General features: G+C 39.2%; 1 protein-coding gene across 12 annotated transcripts in view; it reads right to left on the reverse strand.

The window, feature by feature from the left end:
* Positions 1-18201, reverse strand: part of epha7 (eph receptor A7) — a 148537-nt gene that overhangs the window by 89485 nt on the left and 40851 nt on the right. For 8 of the 12 annotated variants that reach the window (XR_013289320.1, XR_013289321.1, XR_013289322.1 and 5 more), the window contains 3 exons: positions 15232-15567; positions 12250-12377; positions 4466-4634 (listed from right to left, as the gene is read on the reverse strand). Coding sequence is in view for 7 of the 12 variants with exons in the window: in XM_077551869.1 (XP_077407995.1) it covers positions 4466-4634; positions 12250-12377; positions 15232-15567 (633 nt within the window). In the remaining 5 variants the exon portion in view is untranslated. Of the gene's footprint in view, positions 1-2550; positions 3325-4465; positions 4635-12249; positions 12378-15231; positions 15568-18201 lie in introns of those variants that run through there. The other 4 variants (XM_077551874.1, XM_077551868.1, XR_013289324.1 and 1 more) reach the window with 4 other exon arrangements.

The raw sequence follows: 18201 nt of genomic DNA on the forward strand, positions 1-18201 counted from the left end.
TCGACAAGGCTTTCATGGAAGGCTTGCTAGGTAGAGGCCTCTGCTCACAAAAAAGATCAAAGCTGCCCATTTCAACTTTGCCAGCGAGCACCTGGACAACACTGAAGCTTTTTGGAAGTCCCTTCTGTGGCCAGATGAGTCCAAAATTTGGTGTCAACACTGCGTACCAGCAAAAGAACCTTCACTCCAGAGTGAAGCAGGGTGGTGAGAATGTTAATTTCTGGGCTGGCTTTTCATCCTCAGGACCTGGACAACTCCAAATAGTCCAGGGAATCATGAATTCAGAGAAATATTGTGAAACCCTGGATCATAACCTGAAGCCGTCCTTTGTGAAGTTACAGCCTGGTAGACAATGGATTATGCAACATAACAATAGCATTCCAGCAATACAACCAAGGAATGGCTGAAGAACAACACGATTCATGTTCTGGATGTGCCCAGTCAAAATCCTGACTTAAATTATTTCAAAAATACTGTGGCGGGACCTGAAGCGGGCAGTTTATGCTAGATGCCCATCCAACCTCTCTCAACTGGCTGAATTTTGCAAGAAAGAGTGGCAAAAATTTCCCAAAGTAGATGTGAAAGGCTGATAAATCCCTAAAGAAAGTGTTTGGATGAAGTTCTCATTGCAAATTAGGTGCAATGTCCGATTAAGTGAGAGGTTCACATACTTTTGCATCCATAAAATCTGAGTTTTTCTTAAATCAACATCTTTTGTTCGAGAATGAATGGCAATATTATCATTCTTTTTGTTCAAGTCCATTATTTTCAATGTCAACATTGTAGATTTGGAAATGACTAAACATTTATTAAGGTTATTTTAACATATTATACAAAAAAATCTGACCATGCCTGCAGGTTTCACAAACTTTTGAGCAGCACTGTATATATGAATGTAATTTTTTGTATTGATCAGTGAAAAAATATTTTATCACTCCAGTATGTTGTGCTGATTCACATTATACGACGCGACTGTCAACTCCTGAATAAAGTAGACTCAACTGAAATGTTGTGGTGACGCAGCTTGACTTGCCTGATTCTTTTTTGTACTTTAACTTGGGCCTCGTTTGAAACTTGAAGGCTACGACTTGAGACCTGCTTGAGACTTGCACAAATGTGACTTACTCTCAACCTGTGGTGGGTAGGCCTACACAGATTTATTAAAATATACCTTTTGTCATCCAAGGAAAGAGCATTTAATTTTCACTAAATGCCGCTAGCAGATATACATACAAATATATATTTATGGTTAATTAACAATACAATAACAACAATAATAATAATTTAGTCCTGAGCTTGTCACACCAGGTGGAGGCCCTGGAGCTTCATGGAGATTTATGTCTCCTGACTGAGCCGGACGAAGTGGATGGGGAGAGGAAAGTCTTGGGCTTCTCTGCTTTTTTTTTTTTTCTTTTCTTTTCTGGAGGTCTCCCTGATTTGTTGGAATTTAGATGTCTCTGGGGTTGGTGAAGGACACTGGTTGGTGGCCTGGTGGGTGGTGTCTGGTCGGTGCTGGATTTCACTTTCCTTTCTTTTCTTTGGTCCTTCCTCGGGTCTCCTGACAGCCTCACGACTCTGGCTGGAAGTGTTCGGTTTAGGTGAACGGTATGGGATTTTTTAATAGGTTTTAGGTGAACTAATGAATACACACACACTCGCACGCACGCACGCACAAACACATACTCACCCACATACAAAAAAAAAAAGAGAGCAATGATGATGACATGTCAAATCGGTAAAATTACCGAATGAACAATACTGAGCTCTCCAGAAAAAAAAGGGCTTCTCTGCTAAGGATGCTGCCTGGTTGATGGATTGAAATATGTACTGGTAGTCATTGTGCTAGCAAGAGAAAACACAAAGAGAAGTTGTGAGCACCTCTGGCTGTGTGCAAGACATGAGGGAGTCATTAACATGATGGTGTGTAATGTTGCAGCACAGGTACACATAAGTAGTATATGTACTTTTTTTTTGTAAATTAAATCATTTTGTGGGACCCAGAGAGTCTGGAGTACCATCCACCCATCCATCCATTTCCATTAGCTTATCTCGGGTTGGGTCGCTGGGGCAGCATCTTCAACCAAGGAAGCCCAGATTTCCTCCTCCCGAGTCATTTCATTCAAGCCCTTCTGGTGGGATACTGAAATATTCCCACCAGTCCAGCCGCAAATCATAGTCTCTGGGTCTTCTCCTGGGCCTTGTGCCCAAAACAACTCACCAGGGAAGAATCCAGGAGGCATTCTAGCCACGGGCACCTCATCTGCCTCCTCTCATTACGGAGGAGTGGCTCTATTCTTAGCCACTCCCATAGGACTGAGCTTCTTACCCTATCTCTAAGCGAGCGCCTTGAAAACCTGCAGAGAAAAATACCTTCAAGCTGCTTGTATTTGTGATCTTGTTGTTTTGGCCATGACTCACAACTCATGACCATAAATAATGGTGGCAGTGTAACTTAACCAGTGTTCCCCTGCTATTCGCAGACAATTGAGACCGAGCCCTGCCGTGAATTGAGAATGTGACCCTATAAAGGGTCATAATTACTTACCAATGCCACAAAATGTCAGCAATACATCTTTACACTGGCCTGAGCACAAAAACAGCAAATATAAAAGTATTTAAGCGAACAATCAAAGATCAGGTTAATTCTGATAATTTTACTGTGCGTACAGGAACCGGACAGCCCATATCTGAGTCACCCAAGGGACATTGTTGAAGAGCTTCTTCGTGTCAAAGCAAAATGTGGAGCAGGTCCACGGCTAGGACAGGGTCTGACATAAAGTCTTTATGGGTGGCGGCCCAGCCAAAATCGGCACTGTCCCTGTAAACAGTGTTGTCAACTCCCCGGTAAGGAAAGCATCAATTGGCTGTCCTAAAAGTCGCTAAATGAAATGATTGCCTAATTTGTATAATTGGCAATTTTCATGTAATTGTAATGGACACTGCAGGACAGAGGAATAACATTGTGGGAAAGGCAGAGAGTTAAAAAAGTAATTAGACTTGTCGCTAGTTGCCTTTGACGTAAAAAAAAAAGAGACAAATTTAGCAAGAAAGTCGCCAAGTTGGCATCACTGGCTGTATAGTCATGATATAAATTTCAATGGTTATTTCATATTTAGAGTCTTTATACTGTATTATTTACATATTTAAGGGTTATAAAATATCACTTCTGGGTAAGTTTTTTTTTTTATGTGCATTGTTTTTTTTATTCAGTATAATATCTAATTGAATATTTAATATTTGATATCCCAACCACCAATCAGGGACGTGTGGTCAGGGTAAGCAAAAGATGCAAAGCCCCCCTGTCCTCTCCCCTGCATATGAAGCCTAAAAAAAGAAAGAAAAAAGACAAAAAGATAATAATGTATCTGGTCCATACTTTACATTGATTTTTTTTTAAATCCAATAATGTCAATAATTTCATCATTAAAATGAATGAAATAGCTTATTTTGCGCATTACCTGTTTAAATCTGGGCAAGAATGGAACAGAGGCATTGCACTTTGAGTGCCTCTAGGGACTACACACACATTCATCGTCGATAGCAGCAGTTGGCAGGAGACATTGCTTATTTTCCTTTACATCACATGTGTCAAGATTCGGTCCTCGAGGGCCTGAGTCCTGCATGTTTTCGAGGTTTCTTTACTCCAACACACCTGATTCATTGATCAGGATAATTATCAGGCTCCTGCAGAGTTTGCTGATGATCTTAAATATGAATCAGCTGTAATGAACATGAGAAATCTCTAAAACATGCAGGACTCAGGCCCTCGAGGACAGGACTTTGACACCACTGGTGCTAGTAAATCTCATGTTAAATATCAACTCAGAAAGCGATTTGATTAGTGTGGATTAAGTTAAACCAGATTAGTCTAGTGTTAGTTTTATTTGATCTCCGAACGGGGAACTGGGCCTATATATGTGAGGTAATATGTTGTCTCCAATGTTTTCAGTTTGTTATGTTGCCTTAGCCATGAAAATTATGAAATGCATATAAGTGTCACTGTTTAAAGGAAGAATGAAAACATCTTTATGGTAATAAAAATGTACTAACATTTAATCAGCTTAGATTTACGAATGGAAACTATAAAATTACTAATAAGATGTTGCATATTTTAGCTGTTTTAATCCATGGCAGGCAAATCCCATATTTCTTAATGAAATGAACAAAAACATGCAGTGGCTCTCATTCTTATGTGAGTGATTAGATTAAATTGGAGTTATGGTCACAACACAACTGCTTTTCATTTTGCATCATCTTTTCCACAGTGACATTATGTCAGCAAAAATTGTAGCAATTTCTTATTGCTCCGGTTTAAATCAAATAATTTCCCTAGGCTGCTACTACGGTTATTGGAGAGAATAAGGTTGAGCATGACTCTAAAGTGGAAAATCTGAAAATAAAGCACATATTTGATGGCATATTATGCACACTCAACAGTAAAAAAGTGTGCAATGGTAAACCTTACCAGCTGGCTCTTCCTTTGTCGTTATCTCTAATCTGGGGCCAAAAGTTCCATATCCTGTCTGTGTGAAGGCTCTTATCTGGAAAATATAGGCTGTACTGGGCTTCAGATTGTTCACAGTTGCTGATGTGGATTTGGCCCTTACTGTGGAATAGGTTCGGTCCTTCTGATCCTACAGCAAAAGTTAAACGAGAATAAACATAAATAAACATTTTCTATTTAGTTAAGAGCAATCATAAAAATAAGGCCTGAGTTCTCATATCTGTACAAGTCAACACATTTGTAAACTACGTTTACAAATAACCCTTTCAAAACCCGAATATTACGAATACAAGGGTTTTGAAAGGCCATGTAAATATTAGCAAAAACCCAAATGTGCTCTTTTTGGGGGGTTTAAAAACCCGAAGATACCCCTGGGTTATCCCTTTTGTAACCCGAATACTTGTTCTTATAAATGCAGTCAGAATACCTCGATTGAACGATTGAACAAGGCATCTGTTAGTTGCCTTGGGAAGGGAGTGTGCACGGCGACATGTGCTGATTAATATTTATCAGCAATCGGCCACTGGCCGGTAAATGGACTGAGCATTTTGGAAACTCATGAAATTCCCAATAGCGAGTAGTGTCAGGTGTCCGGTTGTCCCCTTCATTATTCATCTCTGATATGTATTAAACTGGTATAGTGCTTATGTCCTGTAGTCCACTCGGCGGCTTTTTTAACTTAAATTCAAACCATGCTTAGCAGTTCATGATTTTCTTCTCTTTGTGAGACAAATCTCTCCCCATATAATTTCGGATAAATTTACGTAAAATATTAGGCAACCTTGCTCTCCATCCACATTTAAAACCCGTCTTTAAACCCATCTTTAATCTTTGGCTTTTCATTTGTTTCAGTAGTCCCTGCTACAATTTGTGTTATTAATTTATTGATATTCATTTTTATTTACTTATTTACTTATCTGATTATTGTGTCATTGATTTATTAATTTTATTTACTTACTAACTTTTGATATTTATTTATTTATTGGTGTTATTTTGTATGGAGGACCAAAAGTGCAAAAATTAAATAAATTAATACACCATTAATTAATTAAATAAAGTCAAAATAAAAAAATATTTCTGTATTTATTTATTTCATGTTCCTGTGTTGCATCGTTTCATGAATTTATTTTATCCGTCAAACTCACCCGTCAAAGTTAGTGGGCAGGGCTGAGTCACTCAAATCTTGTCTAATCGACTGCTTAGAGGTTAGAAACATAGCGGCTACGGTGATTGATTTTTTTTTGCTGATATAGAGTGAACGAGACTTGTTATTGTGCAAAACCAATATAAAAATAAAAGCGATATTTCTACTATTTAGAATTCAAATTATTTATTTGGGGACCTTTATCAGATATACGATACGATATGATACAATATACTTTTATTTTCCCCGTGGGGAACTTTTTCCTGGACTCCGTCCAGCTGCAGTTTACAGTAAAGAAAAAAACAACAGAATAGAAAGAGATAAAATTAAATAAGAAGTGCAGCAATAAGTAGAAGACTTCCCAGAAGTATACATGTGTAGAGAAGTACATACATGAGGACTGCATACACCCATATACACACATTACTATATATATATATATATATATATATATATATATATACACACATGAGTATGTACAGCACGGCTGCATATATTCCGATATTCCACACACACAACATTGCACCATATATCTTATTGCACTGGGTTAATGTCGGTTGTTAAGCAGTTTGATGGATGTCGGCAGGAATGAGTTCTTGTAGTGGTTCAGCCTGGTTCTGGGGGCCCTGAATCTCCTGCCGGAAGGCAGTAGCTGGAGCTCATGATGCAGAATGTGAGTCGGGTCAGTAACAATTTTCTGTGCCAGTCTAGTGACGGACCGTTTATAAAGCATCTGTAGGGAAGGATGATTCCTGACCCCCATGATCTTCATGGCAGTCCGCACCAGACCGGCAATCTGTGACCTTGACTGCACAGTCAGGTTGCCATACCAGGCCGCAATGCCATATCTGATGATACTTTCCAATGCAGCCCGGTAGAACAACAGCATAATCCTCAGCTCCACTCCATAGACCCTAAATCTGCGTAGGAAATAGAGACGCTGTTGGAGTTTGGAGCAGAGACTTCCAACATGTACCCTCCAGCTGAGTGTGTTGTCAATGTGGACCCCCAGATACCTGTATGAACCCACCTGGCTGACGTGATTGCTTTTAATGACGACTGGCCTGTGGTCACCAACAGTTTTTGGATCAAATATCACCTCCTCTGTCTTCCCCACATTGAGCACAAGATGATTCTGGTCACACCACTGGACAAATTTCTCTATTTCTGAGAAATAGTCCAGTGGGCTACCGCCGGCCTGCAGCAAGCTGACGATAGCTGTGTCATCAGAGAACTTAATGATAAAGTTTTCTGGGTGTGATGTCACACAATCATTTGTGTACAATGTGAAGAGGACCGGAGAGCTGACGCAGCCCTGTGGGGCGCCTGTGCTTATCAATCTGGGTTCCGAGAGGGAGCTGTTGACCTTGACTTGCTGTGTGCGCTGTGTCAGGAAGGAGTGATACCACCTCGAGATGTACGGGTTCACATTCATCTCCTTCAGTTTACCCAAAAGCAGGTGCGGCTGCATTGTGTTGAACACTGAGCTAAAGTCAACGAACAACACACGTGCATAAGCTTTAGGGCCGTCTAGGTGTTTGCTGACCAGATGTGTGATGCTGTTGATAGCATCGTCAGTGGCGCGACCCTGCTTGTAGGCAAACTGAAGGGAGTCTAAGTGTGCATCCACCTCCCCCCTGAGCAGAGTCACCATCAGCCTCTCGAAACACTTCATGACAGTGGAAGTTAGAGCCACAGGCCTTAAGTCATTATTGACCACAGGACATTGTTTTTTAGGAACCGGGGTGATTACTGATTTTTTCCAGAGACTGGGAATGGAGTGTGAGTCCACAGATCTCTGGAAGATGGGCTGCCATGCCGCTGTGAGCTCCTCTGCACAGGATTTTAGCAGAAGGGCAGATATCCCATCCGGTCCTGAGGCCTTTTTTGTGCAGACAGACCTAAAAGCAGATTGGACATCATGGGGATGAATCACCAGCCTTGAGTCCTGCTCATTCACTGAAATGGACCTCAGGACCTCCCCACATTCAGAGAAGTCCTGGGTTTCGAGAATTATAATATGAGATTAAAATATATTAATTTTAATGATTGATTGAATTTTAATGAATGATTAAATAATAAAAAATCCTGTAATTATTTAGATATTTTTTTTAAATATCGCCTGACAGCACTACTATTTATATAAAGTACAGTTTTGACTTGTAGGTGTTTCCATTGAAGAGTGATTTGCTTCTGAGGCGTAGTTCTCATAATGTCCTGCCTCGACTCTCGCGAGATCTCGCAGTTCTTGTAGGCGGTCACGTCACGCTAACGGCTCCTCATGAACGTCACGAGAATAAATAGTATGCATGTATGGAGCCGCGGCAGCTTGGCTCAATAAGACTTGTTGTCCCCTCAGGAAGCAATTAAGACACAAAAGCGAGTGGCCCTGTACTTCCACCTTCTTTTTCTTCCTTTTGCCGGGCGGGGTCACATGACTACAGGAAACACGAAAAAAGTGACTTTTATCCACACGTCTCAAAAAGCACCTCATGAGAAGGTAAATCTGAGTCTAATAGTAACGCACCTATTCAGGTGGATAACGCCACACAGCCTATCGAATTGTGTTTAAAAGCTACTCACTCTGCATCAATTCATTATTCTGAAATGGATTTAGCCTGACTTGGTGAGCAAGGTGACCAATCAGGTTAGACCTGCCCACCTCTGATGGGTGAGTTTGACAGAAAAAAATAATTCATGAAACACCGCAACACAGTGACCATGAAATAATTAATTAAATAGACAAATAATTATATATATATATATATATATATATATATATATATATATATATATATTTACAAATAATCATAGGCAATTTCATTAATCAATGACACATTTAATAACACATTAATTAATTTAATTCCATATTTAATTAATAAATGAAACATGTAATTAATTATTGACACATTTATTAAATTATTTAATGGTGTATTCATTTATTTAATTTTGGCACTTTTGGTCCTCCATAATTTTGTTCTCCCTGTCTTTATGCCATGGCTGATTTTTACTCCATGTACAGCAGTTTGTATGCAGCGATGGTTGTTTTAAAGTTTGGGTATTTTAGTCTATGAGACAAAGTGAGGTCAGAACCACAGTTGCAATTTTTCAAGTTTGAGTAAGGCTGGTTTGTTAAAATGATCACTAGGAACGGCAACTGTGGCTGGCTGTCAGCATCAAAGTCGTTAACGTCAATTAAAGGGATACTAGACTCATTGAGCCATTTTGAACAGTAAGAAGAAAACATTCTGTCTATAATTATTGTGTTAACTGCATTGTTTTTCATGTACAAATAATACCTTTGCCACTTGCTGTTGACTGAAGATGACATCACCTGTGCTGAGGAAGTAGGCAACGACCAATTATGGCTCAATTTGCTGACCAAACCCAGGAAACAGGTAAGCCATGATTGGTTGTTACCTATTTCCTCAGCACAGGTGATGTCATCTTCAGTCGACAGCAAGTGGAAAAAATAGTTTTTAAAGGTAATAACTGTACAAGAAAAATAATGAAGTTATGAAATTCATTCTTGACAAAATATTAACTTTTTACTGCTAAAAATGGCTCAATGAGTCGAGTATCCCTTTAAACTGTCTTTGAAAGTAATCCGGTGGCTCTCGCTGCAGCCCTACGTGCTGGCAACAGGAAAAGTCATTTTTGAGCGCCCTAAATTGGCGATTGAACATGATTTCAGGACTAAAGTTATGTTGTTGACATTAGTCACAAACATTTATGACGGCGAAAAAAAAAAAAAACGGCCCACACACATTCTGCAAGACAAGTCAAGTCGTCTGTTATACCATGAACAACTTCAAAATAAAAACATTCCAATGCATTGGGCTCTACTTATTGTTTGGTAAAGTAAGTATTTTTTGTTTGTTTTTTAAGTTGGCTTTTTATTGCCAGACAAGGACAAAATTTCATATGTCGATAGCCAGACATCTCAGTAACAATAACGATATTACTATGCATTCAGGAAAAACTAAGCCTTGTTTTAAGGAAAAGCAAAATATCATCAAAAAGGATGTGTAAAGTGCATTTTTTTAAATTAGAACCGACTCACAATCATCAACATTAACCCTTTAATGGCTGGACTAAGAAATAGTCATTGAATTTACTTCCCTTGCATTTCCTGGTTATTAGAGATACAAATAACAAAAGAACGTGTCAATAATTTTTTATAAAAAAAAGCTAAAATTGTAGTTTTTATAAACCTGTGCCAAACGGCATCACTGGCCAAAATGTGACAACATTCGTTTTGGGTATAGAGTCATGTGGAATCTTTTTGGGGAATATTTATCGGCAATTTCAAAATAAATTTTCACATTTCTCATTTGCTTAATTGGCCACAAACACTAAATAGGCAAAGAAAGTTGTCGTGAAATATATACATGATGACCACTGTGTCAGGATTCATACACCATCTGGTGTCCTTCTTGTGGTAAGCTGCAAAGCATAATTGCTTGCCTTGAGACAGAGGAAGATCTTGCATTTCTCACACTTCCATCTGCTCTGACCCTTTGTACAGTACAGACACTGACCTCTGACATCACTGTGGACTGGCAAATGTCCCATGTTGTCATAAAAAGGACACCCTGGCCTGCAGTGGACGAGTAACTGCGTTCAGACGTCATCTCTCCACCCCCACTCTTGCATTAGATTGAATGGTGGGACACACATGTCAATGTCCATCCATTATCTATCGCTTATCCGGGGTCAGGTTGCAGGGGCAGGATCTTCAGCAGGGAAGCCCAGACTTCCCTCTGCCCAGACACTTCAACCAGCTCCACCGGCAGGATCCCAAGGTGTTCCCAGGCCAGCCGAGGGAGGCGTCCAGGAGGCATCCGAACCAGATGCCCGAGTCACCTCAACTAGTTCCTCTCAATGTGGAGGAGCAGCGGCTTAACTCTGAGTTCCTCCCGGATGACCGAGCTTCTCACAACTTGTATCCGGGATGTTGTTCTTTCGGTCACGACCCACAGCTCGTGACCATAGGTGAGAGTAGGAACATAGATCAACTGGTAAATCGAGAGCTTGGACTCAATACTTCATCCACAGGAAAAGGGACTTTTTGATATTCAACATGGTCCATCAACTTGTCTTTGTCTACAGAAATCAGTAAAGTTCAGTCACTGATTTACCAATGCCATTCTTTGGTTACACAAGACAATAAGGCTTGCTTCCATACTTGCATTTGTATGGTTGGGCAATAATATGTCAATGAATTGTGTCATTAGAGTCACTGAAACACAGGATATATGAATACTACAGCTACTTTGTGTGTGAAAGTCACCTATTGTCTGAGTCCACAATGCACAGAATGTTTGTAGAGGCAGACAGCATGTGTCCTATTGTTACGTCTCGTATGGCACAGCTTGTTTTTGAAAAAATATTTCAACCCTTTATTTTGTATTTTCCTTCAAAAAGTTACTTGGTTATGTTCAATAGACATTCATAAACAATATGACCAAAAAAAAACATTCCAACCTTTGAAAAACTAACCAGAAATATCTTGTAAGCGAGGGGTGGTTTTCGAAAAATTTGCATCTTGCTGGGAGCCCTACTTCAAGTGCATAATCCCCCCCCCCACCCCAAATAGTCTTTAATTGTTCTTTTTGTGCATTACATATGTACAACAAGTATAAGACAACATTTAGTGATATGAAGTTAACTTCTAAACAAGTTAAATTAAATTTAAAGCATTCTAAAGTTAGTGTGCCAAACAAATATGGTGGCCACTAAAGGGTTAACAAAATCAACTTAAGTGTTGTGTAGTTGTGTGCATGTGTGGGTGTGTTAACTGCATCACTGTGTGTGTTGTTCTACAATCTGTCCATGCATATGTTGTGTGGCTTAACTGAACATACATAAATATGACTAAAATATAAAATATAAGTTTGCCACTTAATTGCAAACGTTGTAACATGAGAAATCCCAGGGATGTCAACTGTGTCAGCCTCAGCCTGGATCCAACTTTTGGCCTCCACATGCAATACGTTGCATTGTATAACTTTTTGTAATCCACTTGAGAAAACAGTGGAAGTCAAGATACAAAAATATGACGTGGCCGATAACCATGAGAAAGTGTGGATATACTGTACAGTATTGAAAAGTGAGCCTCATTCCCATTCACTTGAATGCACCACAAGCTTCGCCATTAACTGTACATTCGTACATGTGAAATGATAGTCAGGTAATGTGGTAAAACACAGAATTTGTGTATCTTATATATTGTATTCAATGGCTTGAGGCCGGCACACGGCTGTCTCTCGCTGACCCGGAAGTGAATTTGTCTCATGTACGCTGTGGCTGTCGAACAGAAGATGTGTGTGTCTTCCCCCCTGCTCCCTCCGCAAGATGTTTGTCATTGGCTGGCCTTAGCTGTTGATCAACGCCAAACTTGAAAGGAGGTATGTGGTTGGTTGGCATAATATGCTTTACTTGCAACGCAAGCGGGGCAGTTTCACAATATCCTAATTTTGATATTAATCTTGAATATTCATATCTCGATTACGATTCATTAACGATATATCACCAAGCCCTAATACATACACATGCAGTATACATTATACAGTACAAAGAAAGAGAAACATTGACATACTTTTTTATAGTATTTGATTTCATATTCCGTGATGACACTATTCTGTTGTCGAGGCTCCTGCCATGAAAGCTGAATGCTGCGCTGCTGCACTTTCTCCTTGATGACCTCACTGACCAGTGATGGTGCTGCTGAGAGAAGAAAATACATGATAAGAATAAGAACTTTGTTCCTACATGCACGAACCAAGTCATTTACTCATTCAAACCCAAAAATGTATAATTTTGTTTTATTTATTTTTTTATGCTAGAGCATACAGAAGGCTTTGATGCAGCTTCTGACATGAAGAGGTTGCTTAAAGCAACGGTAGTTATTACAAAAAATGGACAGTGGGTGGCAGCAGGGTATAAGAGATCAGCCAGGTCCATGTTGCAACAAGCTCTTTCCACCAGTGTTTTCAGCAGGTTCGTGAATAATGATGAAACTTAGCTATATTTTATTGCTAATTGATGAAAAACGGAAACAGATACAAATATATTTTTTCCTGATGCAATAGAACACAATATTCTGTGGGCCTTGCAAAATCTGTCAAAATCAAGTAAAACAGCCAGGAGCGAAGGGGGTTGCTTCAGTGAGAATTGCTGGGAGTGAATGAGTTCATCCGATGCTACATCAACAATCAGTGGCCCTGAAAACCTTAGGTAGAAAGAACACAATACCTGCATTCCAAAGAGAATTTAATTCTGTAAAGTTCAACATATCCACTGGAACCAAAAGCACTTGACAAAAGCCTGAGACTACAGCTATAAAATACACCATTTCAGTATATACAAAAATGTTTATACTTTCATTAATCACCATCACACAGGCTTTACAACCTCAAAAGACAGGGAGAGAGGTGAAGTCAATTCCAATTGAGAATCAGGGAGCATTAACAGTGATGGCAAGTTTTGGTGCTCTGTCCCATTGGCTATTGGTGATGATTTTCATGAAAAAATAGATATTACAATCACCAGCTCATACATTGTAGCGTGCTGCCACGAGAGAGCAGCCTGTGTGCATTGTTAATAATACATCAGATTTATATAGCGCTTTTCTAGACACTCAAATAAATTTTATAATGGAATGGATACATTATTCATGCACTCACACATTCACACTGTGGTGGCGGTAAGCTACTTAGGTAGCCACAGCTGCCCTGGGGCAGGCTGACGGAAGCGTGGTTGCCAGCGTGCGCCTACGTCCCCTCCGACCACCACCAAACATTCACACCTAGCATACACCAGTGTGATTAGCACTGGAGGCAATGTGTGTGAAGTGCCCAAGGACATGGCACATGACGACTTGGGGAGAGCAGGGATCGAACAGGCGACCTTCTGGTTACTGAACGACTGTCTCTACTCCCTGAGCCAAGGCCTTCCCCATCCTTTCAACAGCAGCAGCAGTTAGCAGACATGCCGTGTGGAATTTTTATGCTATTTGTGAAATGAGTTTCGAGTTTGCATTCTAGGGTGTAACACATGCCACAAAGATACCTCGTGCAGGGAGCACAAAAAATAATAATTTCAACACAACAAATTTAATCCGACATTTGAAGAACACTTGGAGGAGTATGGTGAGTTCCATTGAATAAAATGAAGGCAGATGAAGCAGCAACTAACCCAGCCATAGTTTGGCTTTAGCCACATGTGCTTCTCCTCAACCGGCTCATTTACTGCCGGTTGAGTAGAAGTACCTGTGACTAAAGTCAAACTGTGGCAGGGTGTTTACTTTCTGGATCTGCCACTTCTATTCTTCTGTGAGTTGTACAAGCAATACATGGAGCTCGGACACCAATCCTATGTCTATGTCGTGTTTTTACCGTCTACATTTATGAGAATTAGGGCTGAACAGTTTTAGGTAAACACTCAATTGTGATTTGTTTCTGACATATATTGTGATTTTGATTCGATTTGCAATTTTCTTCTAATTGAGCTTCAGTGCAACGTTCACAATGTGCAGTAACATTTACAAACATGACAGAAAATGACACAATACCAACAAAACATTAAAAACTATTACTCTAATAATGCAAAGACACTAAAGATGTTGGGGCGGCAGTTCTTTTTCAAGATTTTTAAATGGCTGTACTACTGTACTTCTTGCCATCATGTATAAATATGCAATAAGGCCCATGTGTAATGGTGTATTGTTTGAAACAATGTAAATGTGTAATGTTGAATCAGGGCTCTAAATTAACACCCACCAACCCGCCAAATGTGGGTTAAAATTAGTTTTGGCGGGTGGTCACAAACATTTACTGTCATGATTTGGGTTGGGTCTTGCTTAGTTTTATTTTCTTCTGTCATGTTTTGGGTTTTGTTTGAGATTATGTTACTTTAGTTTCAGTCATGAGGGGTATTCCATCAACGCAGAGCTAAATAAACCATTTTTATGCTCCCAAACAGTTTTTCTTGCCGCTATCAAATTTTTAACTAGTTAAAAATTTTCTTTACGACTACAAAAACGGTTTGCAAGCATACAAATGGGTGATGAGGTTCTGGCGAACACTCTTGGCAATGTTTTGCAGTCTTGAAAAGAGACCAGATGAGAGAGCCTTAGGATCAGCCTTAGGATCATGTTACTAGAAATGAAAAAAAAAAAAAGTATACACACAACAGTTCATGAAAGTATAATGAATACACACATTTTCGAAACAAAAACTTGATAATGTAGGCATGACTGTAGTGTGACTTAGCACTTAAAACTTACTACTGCAGTGAGTTGCAGCTTACTTGGGACTTGATTGGGACATGGACCTGAGTCACATCTGTTAATATTGCTCACATCACATCATACAGTAAGACCAAAGCGGCTTCACACTATAAAATATATCCCTCCGCACTTGCTCATTGACTAAGACGAGCCTGAGCAAATAAATTGCAGTAATTAATTCACTTTGGCAGGCATGTGTTTCTAAATTGGCAAACTCTTGGTCTGTTTTTTTTCATACCTAGCTTTTACACCTATTAAAAGTTGAATAAATTATTAGATGTCAGTCCTTACCTGCTTGTCCAGTGGCGATGCTAACTGTAGCAAACAGCCTCTGCGTGCGGCTTAGATCAGACACCCCGTTTACAGCCTCCACCTCAAAAGTGTAGTTTGCATGAGCCAGGAGGTCAACGATGTTCACATAGGTGTCCGTTAATTGTGACTTTGCAGGGAAGTAGCCGACATTTGGCCCACATGGTTTACACTTTTCAGGTTCCCAGCTACAATGCCGGCACCTAACCCTGTAAGTGACATCGTTGCGGCCACCAGCGTCGGCCGGTGGACTCCACTCCAGACTAAGTGTTGTATGGTTGATATTGTAGACTAGATTCTGTGGCGCAGAAGGAGGTCCTGTCAAGAGTGAACATAGAAGAAGCTGGTGTGAGATTTTTCTAAACAGCCCTCGTCAGAACAGCCAATTTGGGGAGGGCTGTTTTATTAATCATGAACTGCTTACTTTAATCTACCACTTTGTGGCCTAAAGCAAGGACAACTTTGCATGATGACGACTACTACTGCGTGTGAATCCACGGCTACCCTAAAAAGTACAGTGGTACAGACAGCCACGTATATAACAGTATGCTAGAACCTGAGTAGGACCCAGAGCAAGAGGAGATTCCTGAACAAGTTTAAGAGATCCGGATATGCTCCGTTGGGAGGATTATCTTAAAAAACATATCTCAATATAGACACTAGTTACCTGATAAATGTAGTTAACAATGTGATCCAAGTATCAATGTATCATAATATTAAAAAGTAGCATAAGACTAAAGATGTCTCCAATACCAAATATGCTAGTGAAGACAAAATAAATTAAACAACGCTGGTGTCAGACTGAAACCTCATAAATCACAATTTGGCGAGAGAGAGCGAGAGAGAGAGTGAGAGAGAAAGAGAGAGAATTAAGATTTTAATCGTAGTTAATCGCATGACTTCAATAATTAACTCATGATTAATTGCAAATTAATTGCAATTTATATCTAAATTTATAATAAAGTGTATAATATGTTGTTAATTTTAACCTAATAGAAATATGGTTGCATTTTTTTGTCATTGATGAGTAATTTCATAACAATTTTAAATATATTTTTTTTAAATAGGTGGGTACTTAACTGTAAAAAAAAAACCGAGTGTGACATATTTGTGTTGGTAATTTTTCTATGGAGGTAAATATGGTGCAAAAGTAACTTGTACCTGTAAAAAAAATGTTTTAGTCGTATTTTTAAAAAAAAAATACCTGTAGAAAAAAGTATAAATTTGTTTCTGTAAAAGTCGTGATTTGTACCTGTAAAAAAAAAAAATTGTATCTGTAAAAAAAAAATTGGTACCTGTAAAAAAAAAAAAGTGTAGCTGTAAAAGTCGTGATTTGTACCTGTACAAAAAAAATTGTACCTGTACAAAAAAGTGTAAATTTGTATTTGTAAAAGTCGTGATTTGTACCTATAGAAATGACAACTTGTAGTCAAAGAAGTCGCCACTAGGAGTCACAAGTGGTTTTTCTGCTGCTGTACTTGTAGAGCTCCGTGATTTGTACACGTAAAGAAGAGGGCGGGCTCTGTTATTACAAATAATAACAAAAAAGCGGACTTCACACCTATTGAGGCTAAATCATACAGGTTTCAAGATATGTCTGGTAAAACAACAGCGTCTTTCAGGAGATTCTGGAAATTGTAATCTCTCAAAAATAATTCCCATTTTTAAGAAATGTACCTGTAAACTGATTACATGCTTCTTTTCCTCCGTCTGTAACAGAATGGTTGTTTACTCTGAGGTAACACAAAATGCTACATGAAAGAACAAAACAAAATAAGTTCAAAGGGCCTGTTACGATGCTATGTTCACTTTGTGTAAATTGATTAAACATCACAAAGGTCCCAGTATGAGACCCAGGGTAAACTACCTACTAGGACGTCAAGTTGACCAACCAACATTTAAAACAATGATCAAGATAAACAATGCATTAACAATTCTGCTATTTCCACAGTGTATTGTAGGCCTATAGCTTTTGCCTTTGACTAGCAATACAAACCAAGCATATTGTTATAGTAGTCAAACAACATTTATCACATTTTCAAATCAAAATAATCCTCACAAATCAAAGTACAAGTCCAATGCTTTTCAATGAGTAGAGAGCAAAAGGAAGAAACATGCTCCATTCGATGAAAGTGGGAAATCGGATTGATCCCACTCGGATTGTGTCAGTTTCGACCTCAAAGCAATTGAGGCTAATGTAAATACAAGCTATATACATGACATACATGATATACATATATACATACATATATATATGGCACAACGTGATTTTGAATGACTGTGTTAACCAGAACAACAAAGAATTTATCGGAATCAGTCATCTCTGTTGTTAACATTTGCCTTAAACGCTTTAAGGGAGGAACTGGGTCACCCCGAATGAGATAAATATGAATTCAAACCTTCCTCGAATGCAGCATAAGACAGCCATTTTGATTTGTGACGTAATTTCGGAATTGTTAATTTTTACGAGGTGTTGTGTCATAAAGAATTCGCAGAAAATGCAAAAGTGCTTGCCAAATTAGGTGATGAATGGCCGATGATAATGATATCCTGATAATATACAATATTAAAATTAAATTATCATAAGTACAACTTTGATGTCTAGTTTTGTGGGTGATCTTGCCTCTAGAGCTACGGTAAATTTGATAACAGTTTTAGCTCGTTTGGTTGCTAGTTAGCTTTAGCCTAGCCCAGAGGTGGGCATCGAGGGCCGCAGTCCTGCAGGTTTTGCGTGTTGCCCTTCTCCAACACAGCTGATATATGATCAGCTCATCAGCAAGCTCTGCATAAGCCTGATAACGATCCTGTTGATTGGAATCAGCTTGTGTTGTAAGTGAGAAACTTACAAAACCTGCAGGACTCCGGCCCTCGAGGACCGAGATTGCCCACCTCTGGCCTAGCCCATTATAGTCTTACTTTGGAGCAAACGTAGGAATGCTTGTTTTAGAGATA

The sequence above is a fragment of the Vanacampus margaritifer genome, chromosome 19 (assembly GCF_051991255.1).
Source record: "Vanacampus margaritifer isolate UIUO_Vmar chromosome 19, RoL_Vmar_1.0, whole genome shotgun sequence".
NCBI lineage: Eukaryota > Metazoa > Chordata > Actinopteri > Syngnathiformes > Syngnathidae > Vanacampus > Vanacampus margaritifer.